At 46.5% G+C, this 25,312-nt stretch overlaps 1 protein-coding gene across 1 annotated transcript in view; it reads right to left on the reverse strand.

The window, feature by feature from the left end:
• The window catches only part of Xxylt1 (xyloside xylosyltransferase 1), a 124,227-nt gene that overhangs the window by 89,016 nt on the left and 9,899 nt on the right, over positions 1 to 25,312 (reverse strand). Inside the window, exon 2 of the mRNA XM_005344809.2 lies at positions 12,627 to 12,774. Within this exon, the coding sequence (XP_005344866.1) occupies positions 12,627 to 12,774 (148 nt within the window). The remainder of the gene's footprint in view (positions 1 to 12,626; positions 12,775 to 25,312) is intronic.

Genomic DNA, 25,312 nt, shown 5'->3' on the forward strand with positions numbered 1-25,312 from the left:
GTCTTTCCTTCCTTCCTCCCTCCTTCCTTTTTTCCCTCCCTCCCTCCTTCTCATACTTGTATAACTGTCTAATGTTCCTACTAGAAATGGAAGTCATGAGGGCAAAACCAACATCCGGTCCTCATCTTTTCCCTCCCTGCTCTTCCCACGCCTAGCATAGCATCCATGCCCAGTGGCTGATTCTGTAAGAGTGAGTAGTAGTCACTCTCACACTCTTGCTGAAGAAGCAGACCCAGATGGGCGGGTTTGGACAAAGTGTACAGGTGACTATGTCTTGAGAACCTACCCTAAAAGGACAGAGACCAGGATGTGCTGTGGGATAATCCTTCTGTACACTGTGAATATGTATTACTCTATTGGTTAATAAGGAAGCTGACTGGCCTATAGCAAGGCAGGATAGAGTTAGGCAGGGCAATCGAATTGAGAAAGATGGGAAGAAGGGGTCAGGGGAACATCAGCCAGCTGATGAGGAAGCAGGACATATAGAAAATGGGGTGACAAGCCATGTGCCACATTGAGGAGCACAGATAAGAAATATAGGTTAATTTAAATGTAAAGAGTTAGGTAGTAACAAACCTGAGCTACAGTTCATATTAAGTCTCTGAATGGTTATTCGAGAGAAGCTATGGGACAGAAACTTCTGCCTACAGTGATGGAGTGTGAGAGGGCAGAAGAAACAAGACTGAAGGAGAAAAGGGCCAGACAAGAGGAGCTGAATTACCATACTGCTGTAACACTCTTCTGATACAGGAATGATAGGGAAAAAGGGCAGATTATTAAATCTACTTTAATCTAAAAAACAACTATTAATCACAAAATATTTTCCATTGGTATGTATTTTGATTTATTGATACAAATTTGAAGTTAATTTTGTTATAGTGTGTGTTTCTACCCTTGTTTGGGGTATTGTGCTTATGCAGCTCATTTAAAAATATAATGCCTAATTAAGAAATACAGATTAATTAGTCAACTATAATAGCCAAACTTTATAATAGTCAAACTTACAGTCATGTTAGATATGCTTTCAAGGTCATATACAGATACATATAGATAGATGGTCTTCATATACTTCAAAAACCTACAGAATATGGCATTTAATATGTTTAATAACCTAAGGCTTTTCTTGACAGTGAGACATGTCTGCTCCTAGCAGCACCACTTTACTTCAAAGAAGATAATGGGCATTGAAGAAACTGCACATGGAGTTTGCTTTCTTTATGGAAAGCTAGTCATTTGGGCAAAGATATACCCTTGCCTCAATTGCTGACAGCATAGTATCCAAACTGGACCAGCGGGATACAAAAGCATGTGACTGCTAGACTTTCCCAAGAGGACAGTCCTTCAAAAACTCCCTGTTTCTCAAAAATATCTGTCAGATATACTATGCCTGTAGGGTAAAGTTGGATGCCTCAACATTACAGAAAAACTGTGGGTGACTGTCCAAACAGCCTGATGTCCCTGTCATTTGGTAACATTACACTCTTCTGGGGTCTTTGAGGGAATGAAAGACTAAATAATTAAAGTTGTCCTTAGTTATGATAAAAAGGTAAATTAAACATAAAAAATTAAACTCACAAAGACAAATAAATAATAGAATATTTTCTCTAAATTTGCCAAATACAAAAGGCCTGGATACTGTAACTATAATTCTTGAGAATTGCTTTTGTTGTATACAATTTTACTATGTTAAAGTCAAAATCTTCCTTTTTATTTAGACAAAAGGGGAATGCTGTGAAATAATCCTTCTGTACACTGTGAAAATGTGTTGTTCTCATTGTTAATAAAAAGCTGGTGGTAAACAGTTAGGTAGGGTTTGGGGAGCAGAAAAATACTGGGGAGCAGAAGGGCAGAGTCTGAGAAGTCATCAGAAGATGCAGGGGAAGAAGAAGATGGACATGCCATGCTGAAAGAAGGTATTGTCACATAGCAGAGGGTGGCTAAAAATATGGATTAATTTAAGTTGTAAGAGGCAGTTAGTAACAAACAAGCTACTGGCCAGGTATTTATAATCAATAAGAAATTTCAGTGTGGTTATTTGGGAGTGGCTGCCAGGACAAAGACAAATTCCACCCACACTCTCCATTTGGAGACCCAGGTATCCAACTGCAGAGAGACAAAGAGAAAATACACAGCGAACACTTCCAGTGCTGTGTAGTGACCACACTGGCACACTGGGAAGACTGGAGCTCAGCACCATCTCAACAGAAGCAAGTTTGGGGTCACAGAGAAAGATCAGCACCCCAGCAGAAGTGTCTGGAAACACAGAGTCTACTCTTTATCAGGAGGCCATGCATATGAAGGCAGGATGTACACTTGGCTTGCATTCCAAGGAAGGTGTGGCTGCCTTTTTCTGCACTGGCCGGAGTCCAACCTCACAAATGGTTGGGTAGTCTAAAAAGGACTGCCACATAGGACATGAAGCAGGAGTGGAAAACACTGTTGTTTTGAGGAGAAAAGGGTCACTGCTCCTGGCCATTGGATTCCTGGCTGGGGAGGATTAAAACATCTGCGAACCTTTTTTTTCAAATATTTATTTATTTATTTTGTATACAATATTCTTTTTTTTAATTTATTTATTATTAAAGATTTCTGTCTCTTCCCCACCACCGCCTCCCATTTCCCTTCCCCTCCCCCAATTAAGTCCCTCCCCCACCTCAGCCCAAAGAGCAATCAGGGTTCCCTGCCCTGTGGGAAGTCCAAGGAACCCCCACCTCCATCCAGGTTTAGTAAGGTGAGCATCCAAACTGCCTAGGCTCCCACAAAGCCAGTACATGCAGTAGGATCAAAAACCTATTGCCATTGTTCTTGAGTTCTCAGTAGTCCTCATTGTCCGCTATGTTCAGCAAGTCCGGTTTTATCCCATGCTTTTTCAGACCCAGGCCAACTGGCCTTGGTGAGTTCCTGATAGAACATCCCCATTGTCTCAGTGTGTGGGTGTACCCCTCGTGGTCCTGAGTTCCTTGCTTGTGCTCCCTCTCCTTCTGCTCCTGATTTGGACCTTGAGATTTCTGTCCGGTGCTCCAATGTGGGTCTCTGTCTCTGTCTCCTTTCATCACCTGATGAAGGTTAATACTCAGGAGGATGTCTATATGTTTGTCTTTGGATTCACCTTATTTAGCTTCTCTAGGGTCGCGAATTATAAGCTCAATGTCCTTTATTTATGGCTAGAAACCAAATATGAGTGAGTACATCCCATGTTCCTCTTTTTGGGTCTGGCTTACCTCACTCAGGATAGTGTTTTCTATTTCCATCCATTTGTATGCAAAATTCAAGAAGTCCTTGTTTTTTACTGCTGAATAATACTCTAATATGTATATATTCCATACTTTCTTCATCCATTCTTCCATTGAAGGGCATCTAGGTTGTTTCCAGGTTCTGGCTATTACAAACAATGCTGCTATGAACATAGTTGAGCATATACTTTTGTTGTATGATACAATATTCTATCTGTGTGTATGGCCAGAAAAGGGCACCAGACCCCATTACAGATGGTTGTGACCCACCATGTGGTTGCTGGGAATTGAACTCAGGACCTTTGGAAGAGCAGGAAATGCTCTTAACCTCTGAGCCATCTCTCCAGCCCAACATCTGAGAATCTTATGAGGTCAGGGAGATAAAATATCTTAGTTACTTGTCCTAATTACTAGTTTTATAGTCTGTAATAGACGAGACCTGTATTTGATATTTCTTACAATCTGAAGAGGTACCTAAGCTGCCCATCCAGCACAATGTCCTTGAAGGACTGCTCTACCCTCTCTCAGCCTGGCCCCCAGCCTTCAAAGCCTGACACCTGACCCTCCCCCACCTCCTCAAACCTCTCCCTCAGACTCCTGACTGAACTGACGGTGTTTGCTTCCCCCCCACCCCCCCAAGCTCCTAGCTTCCTCCAAAGTGCAGAGGGGGCAGAGGCAGCTCTGATGCCACTTGCTTGGCTCTCCCCTTCCCTCCCTCAAGGGCAGTCAGCAGCACTGGCCTCAGCGCCCTGCACACACCAGCTGATTAACCTCAAGGCAAGAACAGAAGTCAGCTGGAGCCTTGGAAAATTAAAACACAGAAGCCTATGGAACAGCTAAAGGCAAGATGCCACTATTCAACCAACATGGCCGCGGTTTCCATTAGCTGAGAGCCAGCTTCCAGCCTTAAATTAGTAAGAAGAGGTCTGCACCAATTACTATTTTTAATACTTACGAAGAATCTGCTCAGCTGTCCCCCATCAGAGTAAGAGGCACCAAATGCTTCAGAGCGGCTGCCAGGAAACAGCCTTCCCTGGAATCAGTGGACACATGTGCACAACCTTTGTTCAGGATTCGCACATATGTTTTCATTTATGCGAGTGCCCAGTGTCTGATTTTTTCCTGTGCTGTCTTCCATATGAGAATGTCCTCCCTCACGCCATTCTCAGCACTGGCAGTCACAGCCTCCCCAGCTCCACCAGAACCCAGAATCCAAGCGGGGCTGTCTTCTAGTGGGGCGTCATGGAATGGTTTTCTGAGAAATTCAAACTCTGGCTGTTTCCCACCTACTAGAGCCATCCAGAATCTGCAATGACTGCTAGCATATCCAGATGAATCCACAATGGCTCAAGAGACAATCGGTTGGCCCCATAATCTAATGTACACCTAATGGAAGTTTGTTTTACTTAACTGACAAATACCTACTGGATGGCTACTCTTTATCTGGGTTGTTCTCAACACTGGGAACACATACAAATTCTTGCCCTTGTGGAGCCTCCATTTGGACAGGGCAGACAGATGATCGAAAAAGAAAAGAAAACAGAGCAAATATTTTCCACATACATTACTGCTAAGCGGCACAGCACAGACAGATAGGAGCGCTCATCCAGGGGAAGAACAGTTTAACATACTATCAGTGAGACAAAAGTGATCAGAAGACCAGGGATAGAGGAGAGGGGGATCAGAGGGGAGAGTGGTCACAATGGAGGGGACAGAAGGCTTGGGAAGGCTAATGTGGATCCATGTCAGGCACCTCAAGAAGCAGAAAGGGGTTCAGGCCCAGAGATCAATACCCTAATGACCTAAGGGTCATGGCTAACAACACAAGACAAGCCATGAGAACAGAAATCAGGGACACTACCTAGGGACACCTAAACTCTTAAGAGTGAAAGAAATAGTCTTCCCCTGGGAAGGGCACACAAACCGGTCATCCAATACCAAATGCTTGAAAACATATATATGCAAGTAACATTAGATAGATTAAGAAGTTTGTATTTATGTATTTAGGAATGTGTGTTTGTCTGCACGTGTATGTATACACATACACACGTATGTAACAACAATAAAAAAGAGAAGCCATGAATTTGAAAAAGCATGGGGATAGGGGATACATGGCAAGGGTTGACTGGAGAAAAATAATGTAATTATAATTGAAAAAAATTAATCCCAGTGTTTCAGAGCATGCTGGAGTATAATCTCCATTCTGATGCTTTAGGAGTATGCAAATAACCCAATGTGGTTCTTATAGGTTAGGGCCTTTGTAGGGTGATGAAGACTGGGTAAGGCCACTAGGAGGGAGCCTCGGGACTAAACTCAAACACACACCTGCACCCATGTGCTACCTAAAGATGCTATCAACAAGTCCATCCCTAGCCTCTGGATCTTGGACCAGAACAGATCACCAGAACAAACCTATTTTCTTTATAACTTAACCCAGTCTGTAGTTTTGTGCTATTAGCAACAAAAAAGAAAGAAAGAGAGAGAGAAAGAAAAAGAGAAAGGAAAAGAAAGGAAAGGAAACGAGAACAGACTAAGACACCCAGTCAAAAGCTCTTTCCAAAAGACAAAGCACACAGTGACTCAAGTCCCATACCCCTAGACGCTGTTTTGGGGCAAAGATTCACCATCACTCACCAACCAGCCAACAATGACTAGGCACTGCCAGCTGGAGGCACAGTGTGACCTGCAGTCTCAGGCATCATTGTAAATCCTGGCATCAAGACCACATTACCCTCATCTTACAGATAAGACCAAGGTCCAACAAGAAACAAGCTAACCCAAAGACACCTCCCATGTTCCAGACACTGCTCTAAGCCTGTTCCACACACACTCACTTAATTTGTAATAACTTCATAAGTGGTGAACCACTGTTGTCTCTTCACCATTGTTCCATACGTCTCTTGTCTCCCCACGGCCATGAAGCTGCTGAAACTAGTTCCGCCAGAATCTGAACTACACTCTGACAAATGAGCTTCCCTTCTAGCCACTCAGACCTGCCTAGCTCAGTCCTTGTCACAGACATAAGACCTAGAAAGCAAGGGGCCCCAGACACATTATGGGTTCAACCCACAGGGAAACACCATTTGGAACATGTATACAGTCCTTAAGTCTCTGGGCTTCTATTCCCAGAGCTGGTGGAATCCGAAGCCATACACATATGAGAAGGATGCACGGGGAAGGGGGACAGACAGAGGGCACAGGTAGTTTTTTAAGTGCTCTGGGAGCTCAAAGTGGGTGGGGCTGTGGGAACCCCTGACTAGCTGCTTTTGCTGCAATTGGAACTGTTAATCCCCTCTGCCCAACAGGAACAATGGCAAAAACAAAACCCAATCAAGCTCTCCAGTAAGCACACAAGCCCAGCCTATAGAGCAGTGGTTCTCACCTTCCTGATGCTATGACCTTTAATACAGTTCCTCTTGTTGAGGTGACCCCCAACCATAAAATTATTTCATTGCTACTTCATGACCATAATTTTGTAGTCTTATGAATTGTAATGTAAATAGGCAGAACAGCTGATATTCGCCACACCCCAAAGGGGTTGCAACTCACAGGCTCAAACTACATACCGGGGCTGTCAGGTTTCAGGGGTAATTGCCGCATTACCCACGCACACACAAGTGCTCATAAAGAAGCCCATGCACCCCCACATATACTTTCTCTAGAAGATCTGTTGCTGAGACCAAGCAGGCCCCATGGGTCTTACCAGTTCCCACAGTGCCCAGCCATAGACACACAGAAAGGTATGCAGCTAGATTCTGGCATCTATACCTTGAAGTACGCACAAAGCCAATCAGAACCCTCCTTACCAAGAGTGCCCTAAAGCCTGTCTCCTACACCCAGGGCCAAGCCCCATCACAGCCAGTCCATCCTCCACCACCCTCACCAGGTTTCCTGCCCAACGTCACTACTGTCCAGCAGGTAACCCGATGCTTTCTTCAACATGGACAGTATCCACATTTCCTAAACCTCAGCCTTCCTAACTGTCATGTCTACCTAAACCACTTACTATCAGTACCATGAGGTAAAAACTTAACATCCTACAAGGCTCATCTTAAGTACCACCTCCTCCATAAAGCGTTCCTGCAAAACACCTCACTCTTTCTCTTCTGAAACCCTCAGAACTGGCAGATCTTCATGCCGTCTCCCTGGCTGTAAGAGCATGCCACTTGCTCCACTCAACCTGAGCCAAAGCAGCACTCTAGCAAGACTGCCTGGGACAGCAGAGTTGCTAGACCTCGGCTTATGAACAGCAGTCCCTTGGCAAAGGCAAATGCTACCAACTACCCCAGGACAGAAGTGCCTTCCAAGATACACGCTAGACCAGGGAAGGTTCCTGGGGCCTCTGACTAAATGAAGGCTGACTGGTATCTGCCTATCCTGACCAGGAGAACCTTGCCACTCCACAAATCACACATCCGAGCTCAACCTGCAAGAGCTGTTTCCTCTGGCATGTGACTATGCCAAGCTGACAGCTCCCCAGAGCTGGGTCATGTGGGATAGAGACACTAGCGAGTCCAAAGGAGCTGTTCTTTGCTCCCTGCAGCTCCAGTTAGGCACAGCCTTTATTTGTTATTGCATGAATGCTTTCAATGGTGACAAAACTAACACTATAGACAGAGAGAGAAAAGCCCTGAGGATGAGTGAGGAGCAAAGAGTGGCCGCAGGTCCGTAAGGGACAGCAAGTGTGAACAGCAGGACGGGCCAGCTAGACAAATGTGACCCCTTGAGCAAGCAAAGCAAAAACAAGGGCTGAGAAAAATCAAAGCCAGCACGCCACACCTGACCTAAGCTTCTGTTTCTCCTGGGACACCACTCTGCAGATGTGGTTTTCATGACACTGCTTCCAGGAACAGTTAGTACATGGAGTTGCTTTCCCACCCCTCTCCCAGCCAGGCCACTCCGCAGGGTTATAGCAGAAGAGAGGGGTGGAAGTCAGGATCTAGAAGCTGCACGGGACTATGCAGGTAGATGAGGAAGAACTCAGGCCTGGACATTAAAAGTAAAAGTGCAGGGGAGACCCAGCTCTGCCAACTCTCAGCAGGCTTCTCTTCCTGTCAAGTGACTGGAGTGTCTACGCAGCAGCTTGAGCTCCACAAAAGGTTATACACCCTGGGTCCAGAACATGGCACAGACCCTACTCATGCAGCCCACACTGGGGGCACTGGGGGTTGACACACCTGGCTTTGTAAGGATCACCTTTGCTGTAGTAATTCCACCCTTGGGAAGATGTCATGTGGACGCAGTCCTAAGAAGAGAGATAATCTTTCTAGATGTGGCCATCTGCCATAGTCTAATTTACAAAATTAAAAAGCCAATAGTAAGCACTGAGCCAGGACAGGAAAATAAACACTAAAGTAAAGCAAGCCTCATCTAGTTAACAGAACCACTTGGGGAATTATACACAACATGAGGACGTTAGGGAATATTATTTTCAGGTGTGTGACTTTTGTTTCTGTTGCATTTGTTTAACTGTATGAAGCTGTGTTACTGTGCCTGTCTACAATACATGATGGTATAATAAAGAGATGTGTGCCAAGAGCAAGGCACAAGCAAGAATAGGCAGGACTGGCAGGCAAAGAGTATAAAGATTTGGGAGAAAAGGATTTGGGAATGAGAAAGGAAGGAGGAGGACTTCAGGGCCAGCCACTCACCCACCAAGCTACACAGCTGATGGAGGAGGGTGTATGTGTTACTTTCATTGGTTAATAAAAAACTGCCTTGGCCTTTGATAGGCCAGCCCTTAGGTGGGTGGAGAAGACAGAACAGAAGGCTGGAAGAAAGAAGACCAGTCAGGCAGACACTATAGCTCTCCTCTCCAAGATGGACGCAGGTTAAGATCCTTCCTGGTAAGCCACCACCTTGTGGTGCTACACTCACTTATAGAAATGGGTTAATCAAGATGTGAGAATTAGCCGATAAGGGGCTAGAGCTAATGGGCCAAGCAGTGTTTAAAAGAATACAGTTTCTGTGTAATTATTTCGGGTGTAAAGCTAGCCAGGAGCCGGGGCGGCAGGAACACAGCCCACAGCTCCTTCTACACACAGCCAGACAATAGGAAGGAAAGAAAAAGTATACAGGAACAGAGAAAGGTAAAAGCCCCAAGAACAAAGACAGACAGGATAATTTAAGAAAAGCTGGCAAGAAACAAGCCAAGCTAAGGCTGGGCATTCATAACAAAAAATAAGCCTCTGATGCAGGTGGTGGTGGCACAATCCTTTAATCCCAGCACTTGGGAGGCAGAGGCAGGCAGATCTCTGTGAGTTCAAGGCCAGCCTGGTTTATAAAAGTTAGTTCCAGGATAGACTCCAAAGCTACAGAGAAACCCTGTCTCAAAAAACAAAAACAAAAACAAAACAAAAAAAAGAAACAGAAGAAAAGAATAAGTCTCTGTGTGTGATTTACTTGGGGAGCTGGCTGGTGGGCCCCCCAAAAGAATAAAAAAAACTAACATTTTGACACCCAATGTAGGACTCAGTCATCTAAAGCCTGTGAAAGCTGGGTGGGGAGATATACAGTACTTTAGGAGTTTCTGCCTGCTGCCAAGACCTTGAGCAGCCAGTACTTTTAAGTAGGAGCAAAAAATGAGTCAGGTGGTGGTGACTGGTGTCTTTAATCCCAGCACTTGGGAGGCAGAGGCAGCAGATCTTTGTAAATTCAAGGCCAGCCTGGTCTATAAGAGCTAGTTCCAGATCAGCTAAAATTGTTACACAGAGAAACCCTGTCTTGAAAACAAAAACAAAAACAAAACAAAGAAGTAAAAAATTCCCGCCACAAGGCAAGTATTAGCATTCTAGAGCTCTAGGAAGGTGGAATGCAGTTCCTGGTGAGACAAACCTCCAACCAGGATGCAAGCTTTAGGCTTGGCTCTCATGAACCAAGAAGTGGGCAGAGCCAGCCAAGAGAACTGCACAGAGAATCCAGGTGTAGCTTAACACTCTCAAGTTTGCTTGTGTGATCAAAAAAGACTAAAAGAGCTGGGTAGTGATGGCGCACGCCTTTAATCCCAGCTCTCAGGAGGCAGAGACAGGTGGATCTCTGTGAGTTCGAGGCCAGCCTGGTCTACAAGAGCTAGTTCCAGGACAGGCTCCAAAGCTACAAAGAAACCCTGTCTTGAAAACCAGAAAAAAAAAAAAAAAAAAGACTAAAACATACGCAGTAAAAGTTTTAAAAAATAAAGTCTTTAAAAAGACATTAAAAGTAATATAAAAAAAAGCCACATAAGATGGGAAATACACATGAGTCTGAATCCTGTATGCTATTGTGTTGATTTTGAGTTCTTTGATTGCTGAAAAGCAAAGCGCAGCTCTAAGAGATCTGAACTGAAAGAGCTGCTGGAATAAACCAGCCTGGGTATTGTGAGAGTGTCTTAACTTTAAAAATGTCAAAAGTGTACTTGTCAGGTGAAAATTAAAAAATGCTTTGGAGAAGCAGTTTTGCTTTTGTTTCTACAGGAAACAAGAGGCCATGGACTCACTTCAGGTTGATACGGATCTGGTTTGATCAGGGGAGACCTCCTGAATCTTGACAGGTGAGGTCTATCAACAAAGTTTATAAATAGTCTTTCTAGGACTTGGTCATTATCTCAAATTTTTCTTGGGGACCCCTGGGGACACTTCACCCTCAGCCAGCAGGAAGCAGTATGGAGAGGACTGCGCCCACAATCCAGGGCCGGGGTGCATGAGTGCTCTTTGGTTATTTGCTGGGCTATGGATATTTGTTATCATTTAGGGAAATATAGAAATGACAAAAGGGTAGATTATTGAATCTACTTTTAAAAGCAACAATTAATCTCAAATATTTTGTATTGGTATGGATTTTTGTATAATGGTACAAATTTAGGCAATTTTTGTTACAACACTCTGTATATACGTTTCTACTCTTGTTTAAAGGACTTTTGTATGCTGATACCAATTTAAGGTTATTTTTGTTGCAACATAATATATATATATATGTATATATATATATACATATATATATATATATGTTTAAGATATTTCACCTAGGCAGTTCATTTAAAAATATAAGGTAAATTATAGTTTTTGAAAGTTATTATTACGAAGTACTTAGGATAATCAAGAAACACAGGTCAGTCATTTGTCATCTATAACAATCAAATTTGGAGATATGTTAGGTAGCCTTTCCAGATCATATAGAGATATATTTTAGATAGACAGATGGTCTTCAAACCTTTCAAAGACCTACAGAATATGGCATTTAAAATATTTTGTTAATATAGGGTTTTTTATGACAATGAGACACATCTGCTCCTGGCAGCACCAATGTACGTCAGAGATGATGGCATGGGGCATCGAAGAAACTCCTTACGCCCACACCAGGTTTCTAGCAAAGCCCCACCACAGCTTTCTTCAGTAGACATGGTCCCCTCCGTAGAGGCTATGGGACAGGAAAGCCTTCTGTCTGTCTTCACTTGCAAAGTTAGGGGAGGCGATACTAGCAGCATCTAGTAGATCCCCAGACCCTTTGGGTTTCACTGCCCAGCTTCCCACATAGCTGAGGAGCTGGGGTAACAGGTACCTTCCCTTCCCTGCAAATCAAAGGAGCTCCATTTTGCACCACACTGGGCACCCTAAAACACAAACTGACCTCAAGGCCAGGGACCTGATGATGGATGGAGGGAGGGGAACTCAGCAAGGACAGCATGCTTCCTCCCAATCTGATGTCCTCTGGTGTCACGGCCTGTCACAGGCACAGATTGCCAGGCACTTCTGGCCCATCAATCTGCCTGTTGCACACTTGTTTAGTCAGAGAACCCTGTGATCAGATAGGGATAATGCACAACAGATGGTGGCAGTGGTGGGCAGGTTCTCAATGTGGAGTAGGGGCACAGCCAAGAGAGGTGGGATGGAGACAGAAGGCCTCCTAACTCTCCAGGACTACTCCAACGATGGAGCATCCCTACAGGCCCGGCATCTGTGGAAGGCAGGCTGATACAGCTCACCAACTGGTTCAGTCCCCTCCTTTCACAGGTGGGGAAACAAACCTAGCAACACAGAGTGCCTTAGCCAAAGCCATGCACACAGCTGGTGGCAAAGCAGCATCCAGCACCCAATCTTGAATGCTACACCTGTACCAGGCATTCCCAGAGAGCTCTCATGTGGTCACCTGAAGAGACAGAAAGCTATCTGGAGAGACAGCACTCCATATCAGATAGATATGACTTCAAATTCTAGCTCTGCCACTTGACTGACTGTATAAGCTGTAGACAGATGCAGTGTCTTGGTGTATGTGTCATTCACAGGACTAGGAGATCTAGCAAGTGGATAAAGCTGCACCTGGCTCTAAGGAGGCCCCTGAGCCCCTGCCTTCCTCACAAACAGGTCATCAGTCATACTGTGTGCAGAAGTACATACAGAGTCTGACACCCCGAGTTACCTTTGGGCATGATTTGGTGCATGGCGACAGAGAGGAAGAAGATGGAGTCACTGTAGTAGGTCCCTGAGCCAGCACTGAAGTGCTTCTGCATGGCCTCCACGACGGGGAAGAGCTTGTCTGTCAGCACAGCAACGTCATGGAAGATGACCTGGAGTGGGAGCAGGAAACCCCAGAGTTAGCCAATTGTCTGAGTGCTAGACACCACACACCTGAGCCCAGGAGGCAGAAACAGTGGAGCCAAGGAGGAGGTGGGGGTTGGGGATCATCTGAGGGCAAAGAAAGTGGGGAAAGGCAATAAGGAGGGGAGTCCAGGCAGCACAGGGCTGGCTATGCTGACAGGGACACTGTTGGGGACAGGACAGTGGACAAGCAGGAAGAAGGAAGAAAGTGGGCCCAACTCCCGGGTTGTTTTCTAGTTTCAAACTTCAAGACAAGAAGCCCTTTGTGTTGATAGTGTCCATCAGGTATGGGCACTGCCTGAGACAGTCTCAAACAGGTGAGCTCTGTGCCCATTTACCTTCACCCCTGCCCAGGGATCTGCCCGGGTTTCCCATGTCACACTCCTGGGCTTGCAGTCTTTGGTCATTGCGTCCAGCCTTGCATCATTGGTTCCCCCTCCAGCAGGTCCTGCTTTTGCTCTAGAATTCTAATGTCTATTTTTCTCTAAACGATATTCCTTTTGATTCATGTTTACTTGTGTCCTCAGGCTCTTTCAATTTTGGAAACACTACCGAGCTTAATTTAGCCAGGATGGTAGCTCAGGCCTATGGTTTTAGTACTCAATAGGCTGAGGTAGGATTACTCTAAATCCAAGGCCAGCCTGAGCTACACAGTGGGTTCCAGCCTGTGCTAAAGAATAGGACCCTGTTTCAAAACTGCAAGAAACCCAATTTCTGACTGTAAAAGCTTTGCTAAGATTTCTTGACATTTTTATTCCAAGGGGCTCTTTCCTTCTTTCCTTTTTTGGCCATTTTATTCCTCTGGCTTTTTCTTTCTATGGTCTCCCAGCTAGGCCAGTTCTTGCTATTTCTCTACACTAATCCCACATTCCACCTCTCTTCCACAGCTTCGGTGGCCTCTGGCCCTGCCCTGTGGCCTCCCTGCATGGTTAACCTCATCACGTCCTCTGTTGCGTCTCACGGTCATTCTCCAAATACACAGATCTGTATCTCTCAGCTCCAAAACTCCAAAGCTCACTTCTCTCACGTCCAAATCTCCCAGCAAGGTCTGCAACAGCGGCTCTAAGCTTCCTCCCCTGCCCTCAGGACTGAGCAAAACTGAAACTTCACCCTCACCCCAGCCCGTCAGCCGCCCCTTCATGACCGTGTCCTCGTAAACCTCACCTTGCTCTTCCCAAGTATGGAAATCTCTCTCACACTTCCCTCCAGCTTTCTCACCTCCCACGATGCTCCCTCCAGGCCCCTCCTGCACCCCATTTCACATGGGGCTTCACTACATTCATGCCAGGTCATTGACACAAGTTTGCAGCCTAAAGGAACCACACTTGGGCAAGAGCCTCGGTCTCTCTGTGGGTGGCACAGGAACGGCAACACTGACTCTTGTGATAGCCACTAGGTCCCTGGGGACAAGCTCCCTGCTCAGGGGCTGCTAAGCCGCTCTCACCCGTCAGCCTCACAGCCTGCCCCAGCCTGTGTCCAGTCCCCTAAATCTCTTCCCACAGATAAGATACCACTCATGGGACAGCTTTCCCAGCATACCCTCACTACACCCCCAAACCACCACTGGGGGCTGGAATTATACAAGATGCTGAAAGTACAAGAAGGCTCTCAAGAAAAAGACATCGCCACATTCAGAGAGGAAAAGGAACAAGGGAACAGGTGTGTGTGTGTGTGTGTGTGTGCGTGCGTGCGCGCGCACGCACGCACGCGTAGTGTGTGTATAGAAAGTGGGTATGTGTGTGTGCACTTGTATGCGTGTGTATGTGCGTGTGTGTGTGTGCGCGCGCACGCACGTATGTATAATGTGTGTATAGAAAGTGGGTATGTGTGTGTGTGCACTTGTATGCGTGTGTGCATATGTATGTGGGGATGTGCGTGTATGTGGAGAGTGTGTGTGGTGTGGTGTATGTGCAATGTGTGTATAGGATGTGTGTATCTGTGTGTGTAATTGTATGTGGGGGGATGTGCGTGTATGTGTAGCATTGTGTGGTGTGGTGTATGTGCAGTATGTGTGTGCATGTATGTATGTGTGTACGTGTAGTATGGATGGGGAAGGTGGGGGGAATGCACTTGCATGCATGTGTGGGGAGGTAATGTACACATGGGCAGGGCCTGCCTCGGCCACAGCCAAGTCCAGAAAAGCGTCAGCAGCCCACTTACTTCCCCACCAGCCTCACATCACCCAAGCTTCCCAGGCAACAACTGTAGCTCGTTAGCATTAATAGATTTATGAGGACAGACTGGACTCAGTACATTTGTTCCAAGAGCTGTACTGATTAGCCAGTTCCAATGAATATTTCAGATAAATCTACTTAAAGAAAAATGGATATATTCATACAACAGGAAGCAAACCACAGGCACTAAGTGTGAATCAAAATGCCCAGTCTCCAAGCAGGAAGCGGGTTTGCAGACTGCAATCTCAGACAGCAGCAAGCCTGGACAGCATGGAGTGCCCATCCAGTAGGCTCCAGTGCCTGGCTGAGGGCTGCAAGCCCACCTCGAGACCTAGAGGAAGAATTGCCACAGCACCTAGGAAAGCAGGGGTGTCAGCTGCTGGTTCCTGAAGGCAGTCAGACAGTGGCTTATGCCAACGCAAGCCTGTGACTTACAGAGATCAAACAACAGATATCAGGTCACCACCTGTAACTTTGTCACGTTATTTAAATATACACATCCTAAAACTTCAAACCCTTTTAATCATAGAACATTACCCACATCCAACCTAAAAGCTTCTTCCTCAAGTCCTTCACATAAATCACAGCAATGCCTGGGGGCACTGACCAAGTCACCAGAGTGTACAACTTCTGGTATGCAGGCCAGAGCCCAGAGCTCATGAAAAAGCTACTGAAAGTGTCCCCACCCCATTTACTTACTAAGTGCACAGCTACAAGGCAAGTGGCTTTCTAGTCAGCCTCTATCAGACATTGGTAACTACTCACTAATTTCCTCTTATCAATGATACTTAAAGGATTTGTTCATAACAATATTTCACACCAGTAATTACTCAGTCATCCATATATCAGGAATAATGACAAAATGTGTTAAGTCCCTTTGTCTCCTTTTATCTTTAATGAATTATGTTAAAAATCTAAATTCAGTAAGGACAAACTACTCTTAGACTAAGTGTCCTCAAAGAGTTTGCGGTTCAAAATGAAGTCGGCATGGAGAAAGCACTGTGTGCCATCAACAGGTGGACAGCTCAGGAAGGGGTGCCTGGCCTCGCTCTACCATGCACACGACATTCTTATCACTTCCGGTCTTGGAAGCCAGCACAAGCAGCCACAGCCGTCCCTATGCCAGGCAGCAGCAGACACTCCCACTGGACAGAGTCAGGGGAGCCAGGCCACAGCTCCTGGAAACATTCCCCGAGAACCTAAAGCACCTCTAGCCCTTAGCTCAAAGGGAGGAAAACTCATTTATCAAATGACAAGACCACTGGAAGCCAGACATGGCTAGAGCCAAGGAGGCAGGTAATGAGATGGCCCTAAGCACAGGAGGACACGGTTTCCAGGAAACCCTGAGGCTGCCAGAAGAGCAGACAGCAAGGCCAGTCAGCCAGAGGCAGGGTGGAAGGAGGTCACGCACAAGTCAGGAGAGAAGAGTGATGAGCCCACAACCGTCTCTGGGGCAGCGATAGTATCCATCTCCTGCAGGATGATGAAAACGTCTCCACCGTCCAGACGGTTCACAGGCACCATGGGAAGGGTGCTGCAGCAACATCTAGATTCTGCCAACAAACCTGCCGTCAACAGAACTGTCCCCTGACAGGACAAGCAAACATCCCTGTCCTAATTTGCTTCTTGTTGCTACGAGGAACACGTGACCAAAAGCAACTTGAGGAGGAAAGGGTTTATTCCATCTTACAGGTTACAGTCTACCATCAAGGGAAGCCAGGGCAGGAAGTCAGGGCAAGAGTTTGAAGCAAGAGGCACAGAGGATCGCTAGCCATGGACTGCTCAGCTACATCTCTTACACAGCCCAGGCCCACATACCCGGAGGTGTTTCACAGTGGGCTAGGCCCTCCTAGATCGACTGGCAATCACGAAAATGCTCCCATAGACATGCCCACCAGTCAACTGGATGGAGGCGGTTACTCAATTGAGATTCCTTCTAAATGGTATTCTAGGTTTATGTTAAGTTAATTTTAAAAAGCCAATACAATATCCCACTACATTACCAAGTTACAGGCGTCAGGTCTGGTCTGGCATCTCTCAGTGATGTGGGGGTCAGTGCTTCCAGAGACTCAAGAATCATTAGTAAATCACAGTCCTGGATTCAATGGCAAGATGCTTTAGGCGCCTGGCTACCCTAGCAAAATACTCCAACACCCTACCATGTCTGCAGGATGGAAGCCCTGGCAATGTTCACAGGCCTCTGAGAAGGCACACAATGGTGCTTGATAAGCACAGATGATATCACTGCCACTTTTAGTACAGCTAGAAAGCTTTTCTTCAGAAATCTCCAGACATGACATCATTTCTAGGTATCAGACCCAAGACACTGGAGGCCGGAATCAGATCTACTGGCCCTTCAGTGTCCTAGATGGACAGAACGGTTACAGGTCCCATCCTGTGTGCTCAGCCTACCCACTTAGCTCACTTTTGCCAGGCACAGCCCAGAGCTAGGAGGATCCCTGGAGCTTACTGACCGTCTTGTCAATCAACGAGTCTGGGTTCAGTGGGAAAGCTGTCTAAGAGTAAGGTGAGTGACCGAGGAGGACACCTGACACCAACCTGGGGCCTCTACACACAGCCATACATGTGTGTATATGCCCATATGTCACACGCATGCACACAGGAGGCGGGGAGGGAAGGAGGAAGAAAGTGAGCACCAATCCCATTCCAGGTACACTAAACACTGTCCTAAAGATAAGGAAAATTCACTAAAAGGGAATGGGAAATAATCTTCCTCTCAGCCACTCCCTGCTGACAGCCTCCCCTCCCCAGAAGGTCACCTGAGACGACATGAAACAGTCAGGTAGGTTTTTCCTGGTGAGAGGCAGAGGACACATTCCCAAAGAGGAGCTGCTTTCCCTCTGACTGTTAACTTTCCCTGGGGAGATGGGAGCCTACTCACCCCAGATAGGGCACCAACAACAGACTGGATTAAAGATCCAACCCAAGCCTAGCTTGCTGAACAAATGAATTCACTGTGCTGACATGAGCACGGTGAGGAGTTACTTCAAGGAGCATCGGAATCCCTAAAGCAGCCACATCTCCCAATGCCAGTACGAAGACATTCCCAGAGCTGCATAAATGGAGCCCCCTTTCAGTCAGCCTTATAGACTAACACTTTCCCAAACCATGAACACCTGGGCAAAATTACCTACAGCCAAGAAGGAGATGCCAGAGAGTGGCTGAATCTCAAGAGCCGAGTGATCCTCCCCACCCCTCCCTTTATAAGGGGGTGCCAACAGGCCTGACCTTGAAGGCCACTAACAGGTGGTCACAGCTGTTTCTGGTAAAGATGGCAATGGCCGTTTGCTGGGGGTGGGTAGGCAACAGCAACATTCGACAACAGTGGGAAGGGCAGGTCCTCCATTATCTTCCTGACCCGGAACCATTCTCCAGGACAAATGGCAGAATAAGCACAACAGAGTGACTTGCTCTGAGAGCTGGGAGTAAGGAAAAGGTAAACCCCAACCCAGGCTGCCCCCCAATACCTACCACCCAAGGCCAGCCAGTTTTCCACAAGTGCATCACTAATCCTAAAGACCTCAGTAATCAATTCCAACAGTTTGAATTATTGTTCAATAATTATTTTTTGAAGAAAAATTATTTTTTGGAGAAAAACCATATCTCATGGATCAATACCAGGAATGTGACAGCCATCTTATTTCTATGCAGGAAAGGAAAACATGCTGACAAACCCTTTCAGACCCACAGGCAGAGCAGGCACCTGTGTACCTCGGGGTCTCTGCACTGGTCGGCTGTCTCTTCTAGAGCCTCCCATAGGGAGCAAAGCATGTGATGCTAAGATCTCTTCTCTCACCACAAAACGTACCCCAGTAACACAGATGCAAAATTCAGTCTCACAACACACACACAATCTGCTCCGGCCACTGAATCAGCAGCTCCGTTTTCCCCTGAACACCTACACCCCTGACACATCCATGTTTACATATTTAGTCATGCATTCTCCGCCTCTTCCCAGCTCCTGGCCAGGCAGTAAGGTCGGTCTGCTACTCACTGCCAGGCATGCTCCTGTGGGCAAAACACATCAACAACGGGGGGACCCAGCAAACGCTGAGAATCTGCTGAGATTGTGAGGAAGAATGAGCAAAGAGGAGGCAGAAATCATGAGTCCAGAGAGGAGAAACAACTGATACCCCGAAACACAACAGCGGCCATGAAGAACCTGCTCCCAGGGAAACCCAAGACAATGGCAGCTCTCTTCTAGTCCAGGGATCCCCCTAGCCCTGGACCACACCTAAAGAACAGAAATTTCTAGTTCATAGACTTATTCCAAACCTTGAGGAACACGGTCCTTTTTTACCCTTAGCCTATTGGTCAGGATGTCACCTAGTAACCTGTGAGCTGCTTCAGGGTAACTGTGCCTGTTTCTTAAAGGTCATTTCTAAAATCCTACCAGAGGTGTTTCCTTAAACCAAGTCTTCCTAGACCAGGGAGTGACAATGTGTGGTGACGGATGGAGAGAGCACGAGATTGCTGATCTTTCTTTCAGTCTCTAGTCTCTAATGAGTCCCCAAACACCGTCGGTCATGTGTGGCTATATGCTGCCCTCTCTGATACTTTAACTTTGGAAACAAAGGCCCCTTGGGATAAGAGAGCAAAGCCCTGCCTCTGTTAGTTTTAAAAGGAAAAGGTAAAAGTGAATAGACTTCCCGAGAAAAGAAAGAAGCACACTGTGACCCCCCCCCCTTGTGTGACTTTTACCACTTATGAATATAACTTGGTCTGACAGAAGTGCAGGCAGCTGGAGAAGAATCAAAGCCCACTCATCTAATCTCTAAAGGCATCTCAAAGAGCCATTCTCAGGGCCTGCTTCCCTCACAGTTCAAAAGGGAGAGGCCCGTCCCTGGTCCCCACTGTGTCCAATCGGGACAGCACCTGCCTGCCCCTCACCCATTTCCACTCACACTTCTGCACCACTGGCGTTTCCAGGTAGTCCTGTAAGATTCCCAACCTTTTAGCAGGTTTTATCAGAAACTTTTTTTTTGAGAGGAGCAAGGAGAAATCCAACCCCAAAGAGTCTTGGGGAAGGTGGGGAACTGTGGTCAAAGGTCAAAGCACCACCAGGGGACCACACGTCTCCAATAAGCTTGCCAGCTCTAACTGCTGTCCTGAGAAGTCCTCAGCTTCAGTAGCACAGGCTCTCACTAGGGGGCCTGGAGATCTTATAAACTGTGCACTGATCCCTGAGACAGAATCAGGATCTGGGATGAGACTGGGGGTACCCACTATACATCACCCCACATGATTCTAGTAAGGGACCCCAGTCACCTTGAGAAGGATGGTAGGAGCTGAGCCTCTGCTTGGTGCCATGCACAGGTAAATGCATATCTAAAAGTCGTCCTGCAGGAAGACACATGGCAAATGCTAGAGCATCCAAAGTTGACAGCAAAGGCAGCAAGGAGGTCCAGAAACCATTTCACATGAGGAGCAGGCATAGGCTGCTGGCCAGTGCCAGCACCCTGCACCTAGCTGCAAGGTTAGATCCTGCCCTCTGACAATACCCCCTCTCAGAGGCATCTCCTCTGCCCTCTCAAGGGCTCCATACTCCTGACCCTTCCTACCATGCCAACCTCCTGCACCACGTCCTGACCTGCCCGCATACTGCATAGCTTATTCATGTGCTTTGTGTAGAACAGTCACTGCACTTTTCTGGGGCAACAAGGTGGACAGCTTTTAGTACCTCATTAGATCTTCTCTATCTAATTACGTTAGATCTGCAGAATGTAAGTTCTATCAGGGCAAGAAACTTTCTTTGTGTATCTACCATGAGACATGAGCTTCACTAGGAGAGAGTCTTGTGACCTGGGAAGACATCATCAGGCCTGGAGATGGGAGAGTATTAAAAAAGAAAGAAAGAAAAAATGCAGCCCATTATATCAGACACAATATGATGGGATCTTGAATGGAAGAAAGGTTTCCCTTTCATTAAGAGGGATAGCAATCACGTGACAGTCATGTTGGACAGGATGACACAGTGAGACCAGGAGAAGAGTATTCAGAGAAATTCTCCAGAGGAAAATAATCTGACTCTTATCATTTTTCAGGGGTGGCAAGAACTGCCACACTATGTTTAGTCTGGGACATCCTAGTGACAAGGATGAGCCGGCAACTGGGTTAGGTCATAAGTTAACAAGCTATGAAGCCACAACACAAACAGGTTCACAGCTCTGTCCCAAACAGATGCAGGGGGGCCCTGAACTAGTTATCCTGGGAGAAACACCAGGACCCAAAGCAACTAGGGGAGGGAAGGGCTTATTTCATCTTACAGCTTACAGTCCATCATGAAGAGAAGCCAGGGAAGGAACTCAAGGCAGGAGACCATGCAGGAATGCTGCTTATTGGCTTGTTTCCAAAGAGCTTGTCTTCTTAAATAACTTAGGGCCATCTGCCCAGAGGTGGTACCCACCACAGTAGGCAAGGCTCTCCCACACTGATTAATCAATTAATAAGTCCCACATTAATCAATCATTAGTCAAGAAAATTCTCCCACATATTTGCCTATAGGTCAAACTGATGGAGGCAATTTCCCAAGTGATACCCATCTTCCCAGTTGTATCAAGTTAACAGCATCCCCGGAATCAGTCTGCTTAACTAGCATCTTAAAGGGGAGGCCTCCAGTGATCTAACACCACCTTAAAGGGGAGGCCCAAGATCTAACACCACCAACTCAACCCTCTGAATTCAGACAGGAAACTGGGCCCAGTGAGGTGGGCTGGGGTACAGGCTGCAAGGCAAATCACAGAAGGAGCCAAAGCCAGGCCCAGGGTCTTTTCCTGCAGCTCCGGGAAGTGAACAGATAAGGCCCAAGTAAAAAGTTACTCCCACTAAGGCTAAGCAACCACCCATCTCACTACCCTCCTCCCAGAGACACTGAAAACTGAATAAAATTACCCAACATTCTCTACCCAAAGCATGCCAGGGTCATGAACAGTTAACCCCACATTTGCCTCGCCCATTTCCTGAGGTCTGCTCCAGTCCCAAAGGTAGCCTTGCTGGCTCAGGTATCTTTCTTATACATCTTCAAACCACTTGCCCAGGAGTGGCACTGCCCACAATGGGTCAGGCCCTTCGATATCAGTTTAATCAAGAAAAGACCCCCACCAACTTGCCTGCAGGTCAACTGGATAGGCATTCTCTCTACTGAAAGTACCCATTCCCAGATAACTCCAGCTTGTGTCAAGTTGACAAAAAAAAAAAAAAAACTGACTAGCACACATAATAAGTATATATCATATATACATATATGTAAGATGAAAATGAAAGTAAAAATAAATTCTACAAAGCACTCAACATCTGGGACAAGGACGCCTTAAAGGAGAGGAATGGAAGACACAGGTGACATTTAGCTATCGCTGTATTTTACTTCTGAAAAAGAGAATCCGAATCAAATACAGCAAATGTTAGCACCTACGGCAGGACATCCTCAGCATCTGGAAATATGTTTGAGAGCATCAATTCCCCCACGTCACAGCTGAGCTCTGCCTGGCTGGGGCTTCCATCCTGAGCAGTGAGTGTCCATATGTACTGGGCCCATGGGAGACATCCTCATTTAAAGCCTGATACATCGTGATATCCTGTCTCAAGAAGTCAGAAACCCTCAGAACAGCTTATAAAACAAAGGTGACAACATATTACAGGAGCAATAAGCAGGAAACAAGACAAGAAGATCAGAAACACCTTGAGCCTACACCATAACATACAGGTCCCATAAGTGAAATAAGCAGAGATTAAAATCCATCACCATAACAAAATTATCCCCGGAAGGACATCAGCTGGAGGGGCACATGGGAAAATGAAGATGGTTTATGAGAACCTGACTGTTAGCTTCATACCCTCTGTAGAGGCAGGTCAAGAAGGTTCTCGGGGTCCACTGCCCATCTCTCTATGCACCTTCTCCTGTATTCTCACAACCCTTCCACGCTGGGTAAGGCCAAGTCCTCAGTGCAGAACATTCTCATGGGCCAGTGAGATGTTTTATCATAGTTCAGACTATAACAAATCCCTCAAGAGATTCACAGATCAAGTCCAGACACTGCACTTCACACAGAAGACCAGAAGCCAGGAGGTTAAATAGCAAGGTCAGATTTCCCTCCCAACCCTCAAGGTAGAACTTCTAACTTCTACAAAAGGAACCATTTTGATTTGCATTTGTTCCTAAGTCTTCCAGCTCTGAGAGAGTCCTGAAGTAAAGGACTTCCACTGCTGGTACTGGTCAAAGCCAAGATTCTGTGAGCCTGTAGGGCAGAAAAGGAGGCAGAATTAACCTACAAATAGCTTGAGGTCCTTGGCAGTGGCTGCTCACCAAACTCAGCATCCGGCTATGTGCACTTTGCTGATGTCCAAAGGTCCCAGCCAGGCTGAGTTTTCAGCTGTGACAGGTGGAGAAAACTGGTATTCTCCAGGACGTCCCAGAGTCCAAAGACAAGCTCTACCCAGGAGGCACCATCAGAGATATGCCACAGGGTGGACAGTAACCAGGAGGGACAGTGTTACCCAGAGGACTCTCCATATGAACACTCAACAAGCACACCCACCAGCATGCCCTAGTAGATGATGGGGACTCAGAAACTTTTTTCCAAAGCAACATATCCTTAGACCCAAATTTTGAAGTCAAAACACCTTTATATACGTAATCCAGATTCTTTGTGTATATTCCATCTTTACATGGCTTTTCTTTATTCCTTGAATCTATGACTAGGTATACTGTGTCTCTTTATTTTTAAAAAACAATTTATTTCTTTTTATAACTCTCTATACTCTTTTTCTTCTCTCTCCCAAGCCTACGTACATTTTTAAAACACACTGTTTCTCATTTAGAGGTCTTTTATGTCTTAATCTGTGCTATTGTTTATCTGAAATCCTTTTCTGATAAATAGCATTTTAAAATGGTAAGCAGTGTGGTCACATAAGCCCTGGATGCTGGCTCTGCCTCTCTTGGCCTATTAATATGGCTGAGGTACATTCACTGCCTCTACGAGCCATGCTCACTGCTTCAGCTCCAGGGATACCACAGGTCTATGTTGACATTAAGCAACTTGTAGCACTCTGATCACAAACCCCTTTTAAGTGTTCCACAGCCAGACTTTCCAAAAGAGCCAGAGCTGTTCATACAACTAGCATAAACCAGGAAGCCCTCCCCTAAAGAAGCCATGCAGCCTACTAAAGGGCTATGTCTCCAGACAGCAAACACTCCTTCAATCAGGCTGGCCTTTCTCTTTCCAAGCCCCTCTGCCCCCTCCCCTCAGCTGCCTCAGTCTCCTTTTCTCCAAGATGAACAAGTGTTCTGCTAATTTACCATGAATGGTATCCTCAAAGGCCCTTGCTCCCTCAGGCAGCCTCTTTGTCGGCATCCTCTGCACCCTTGTGGGCAGCCCCAGGCACTCCCGGAATCCCCTGCTTTCTCTTCTGGTCCCTCAGACAAGAGGTGGCTTGGGACACCAAAGTCAAAATAGCATGTTGCCTAATCCTGTGCAGGTGTCCTGTGCACCTACCAGTGGATCCCTTCTAGAACTGCATCCTGGTCAGGGCCCCAGGAAGCTGACCATTTGGGCAGGTCTCAGCCGCTACCCACACAACACAAATACACACACACACACACACACACACACACACACACACACACGCCAGACTGCCATGATAATCTGGCACTCGTCTCATGCATCCAGTACCGGAAGAGTCACAAAGTGTGGAAACTAAGGCTACCTGAGGTGGCAGGAGCTGGGCGTGTGAACATGCCTGAAAGTATGTGGGTACGTGTGGGGGAATGCCGGCCTTCCTGGTGGCATGACCTTCTAAATCACTGACAGCTTATACTTAGTCAATACTCCGGAATATCACGAATAACTGGTGTATGCAATCAGACCAAGAAAACAACCCAAAGACATTGAGAAGAGGTAAAGCAAACATCACCTAGCACCTATGTTAGTTTACTAGGAACAAGTTTGGTTGGAGCCTCCTAGAAGCTAAACATTCGCAGGTGCAGCAGGTCCATCCACATTGCCGTCAAGACAGCAACTGCACAGACTCCAGCTCTACCACTCTGACTCCAGAACAATAGCAGGCAGACATCTGCAGAGCCCAGAGCCATGGAGCTATGTTGGGGCTCCAAGGGGATGAGGGGTTGAAGATTAGAACCTCTTCCTGCCACAGACAAAGATATGTCTATGTCTATGGTATGGGTGATACGGCCTCCCATCTCTTGGATCACATTGGCCAAGCACCGACAGGCCTGGTTAGTGCTAACTCACAGGAGAGGGCACAGACACAAAAGAGTGTCCAGTAAAGCACCCAGAGCCTGCTCCAGGACAAGCTG

Source organism: Microtus ochrogaster, chromosome 2 (genome assembly GCF_000317375.1).
Source record: "Microtus ochrogaster isolate Prairie Vole_2 chromosome 2, MicOch1.0, whole genome shotgun sequence".
NCBI classification, from domain to species: Eukaryota; Metazoa; Chordata; class Mammalia; order Rodentia; family Cricetidae; genus Microtus; species Microtus ochrogaster.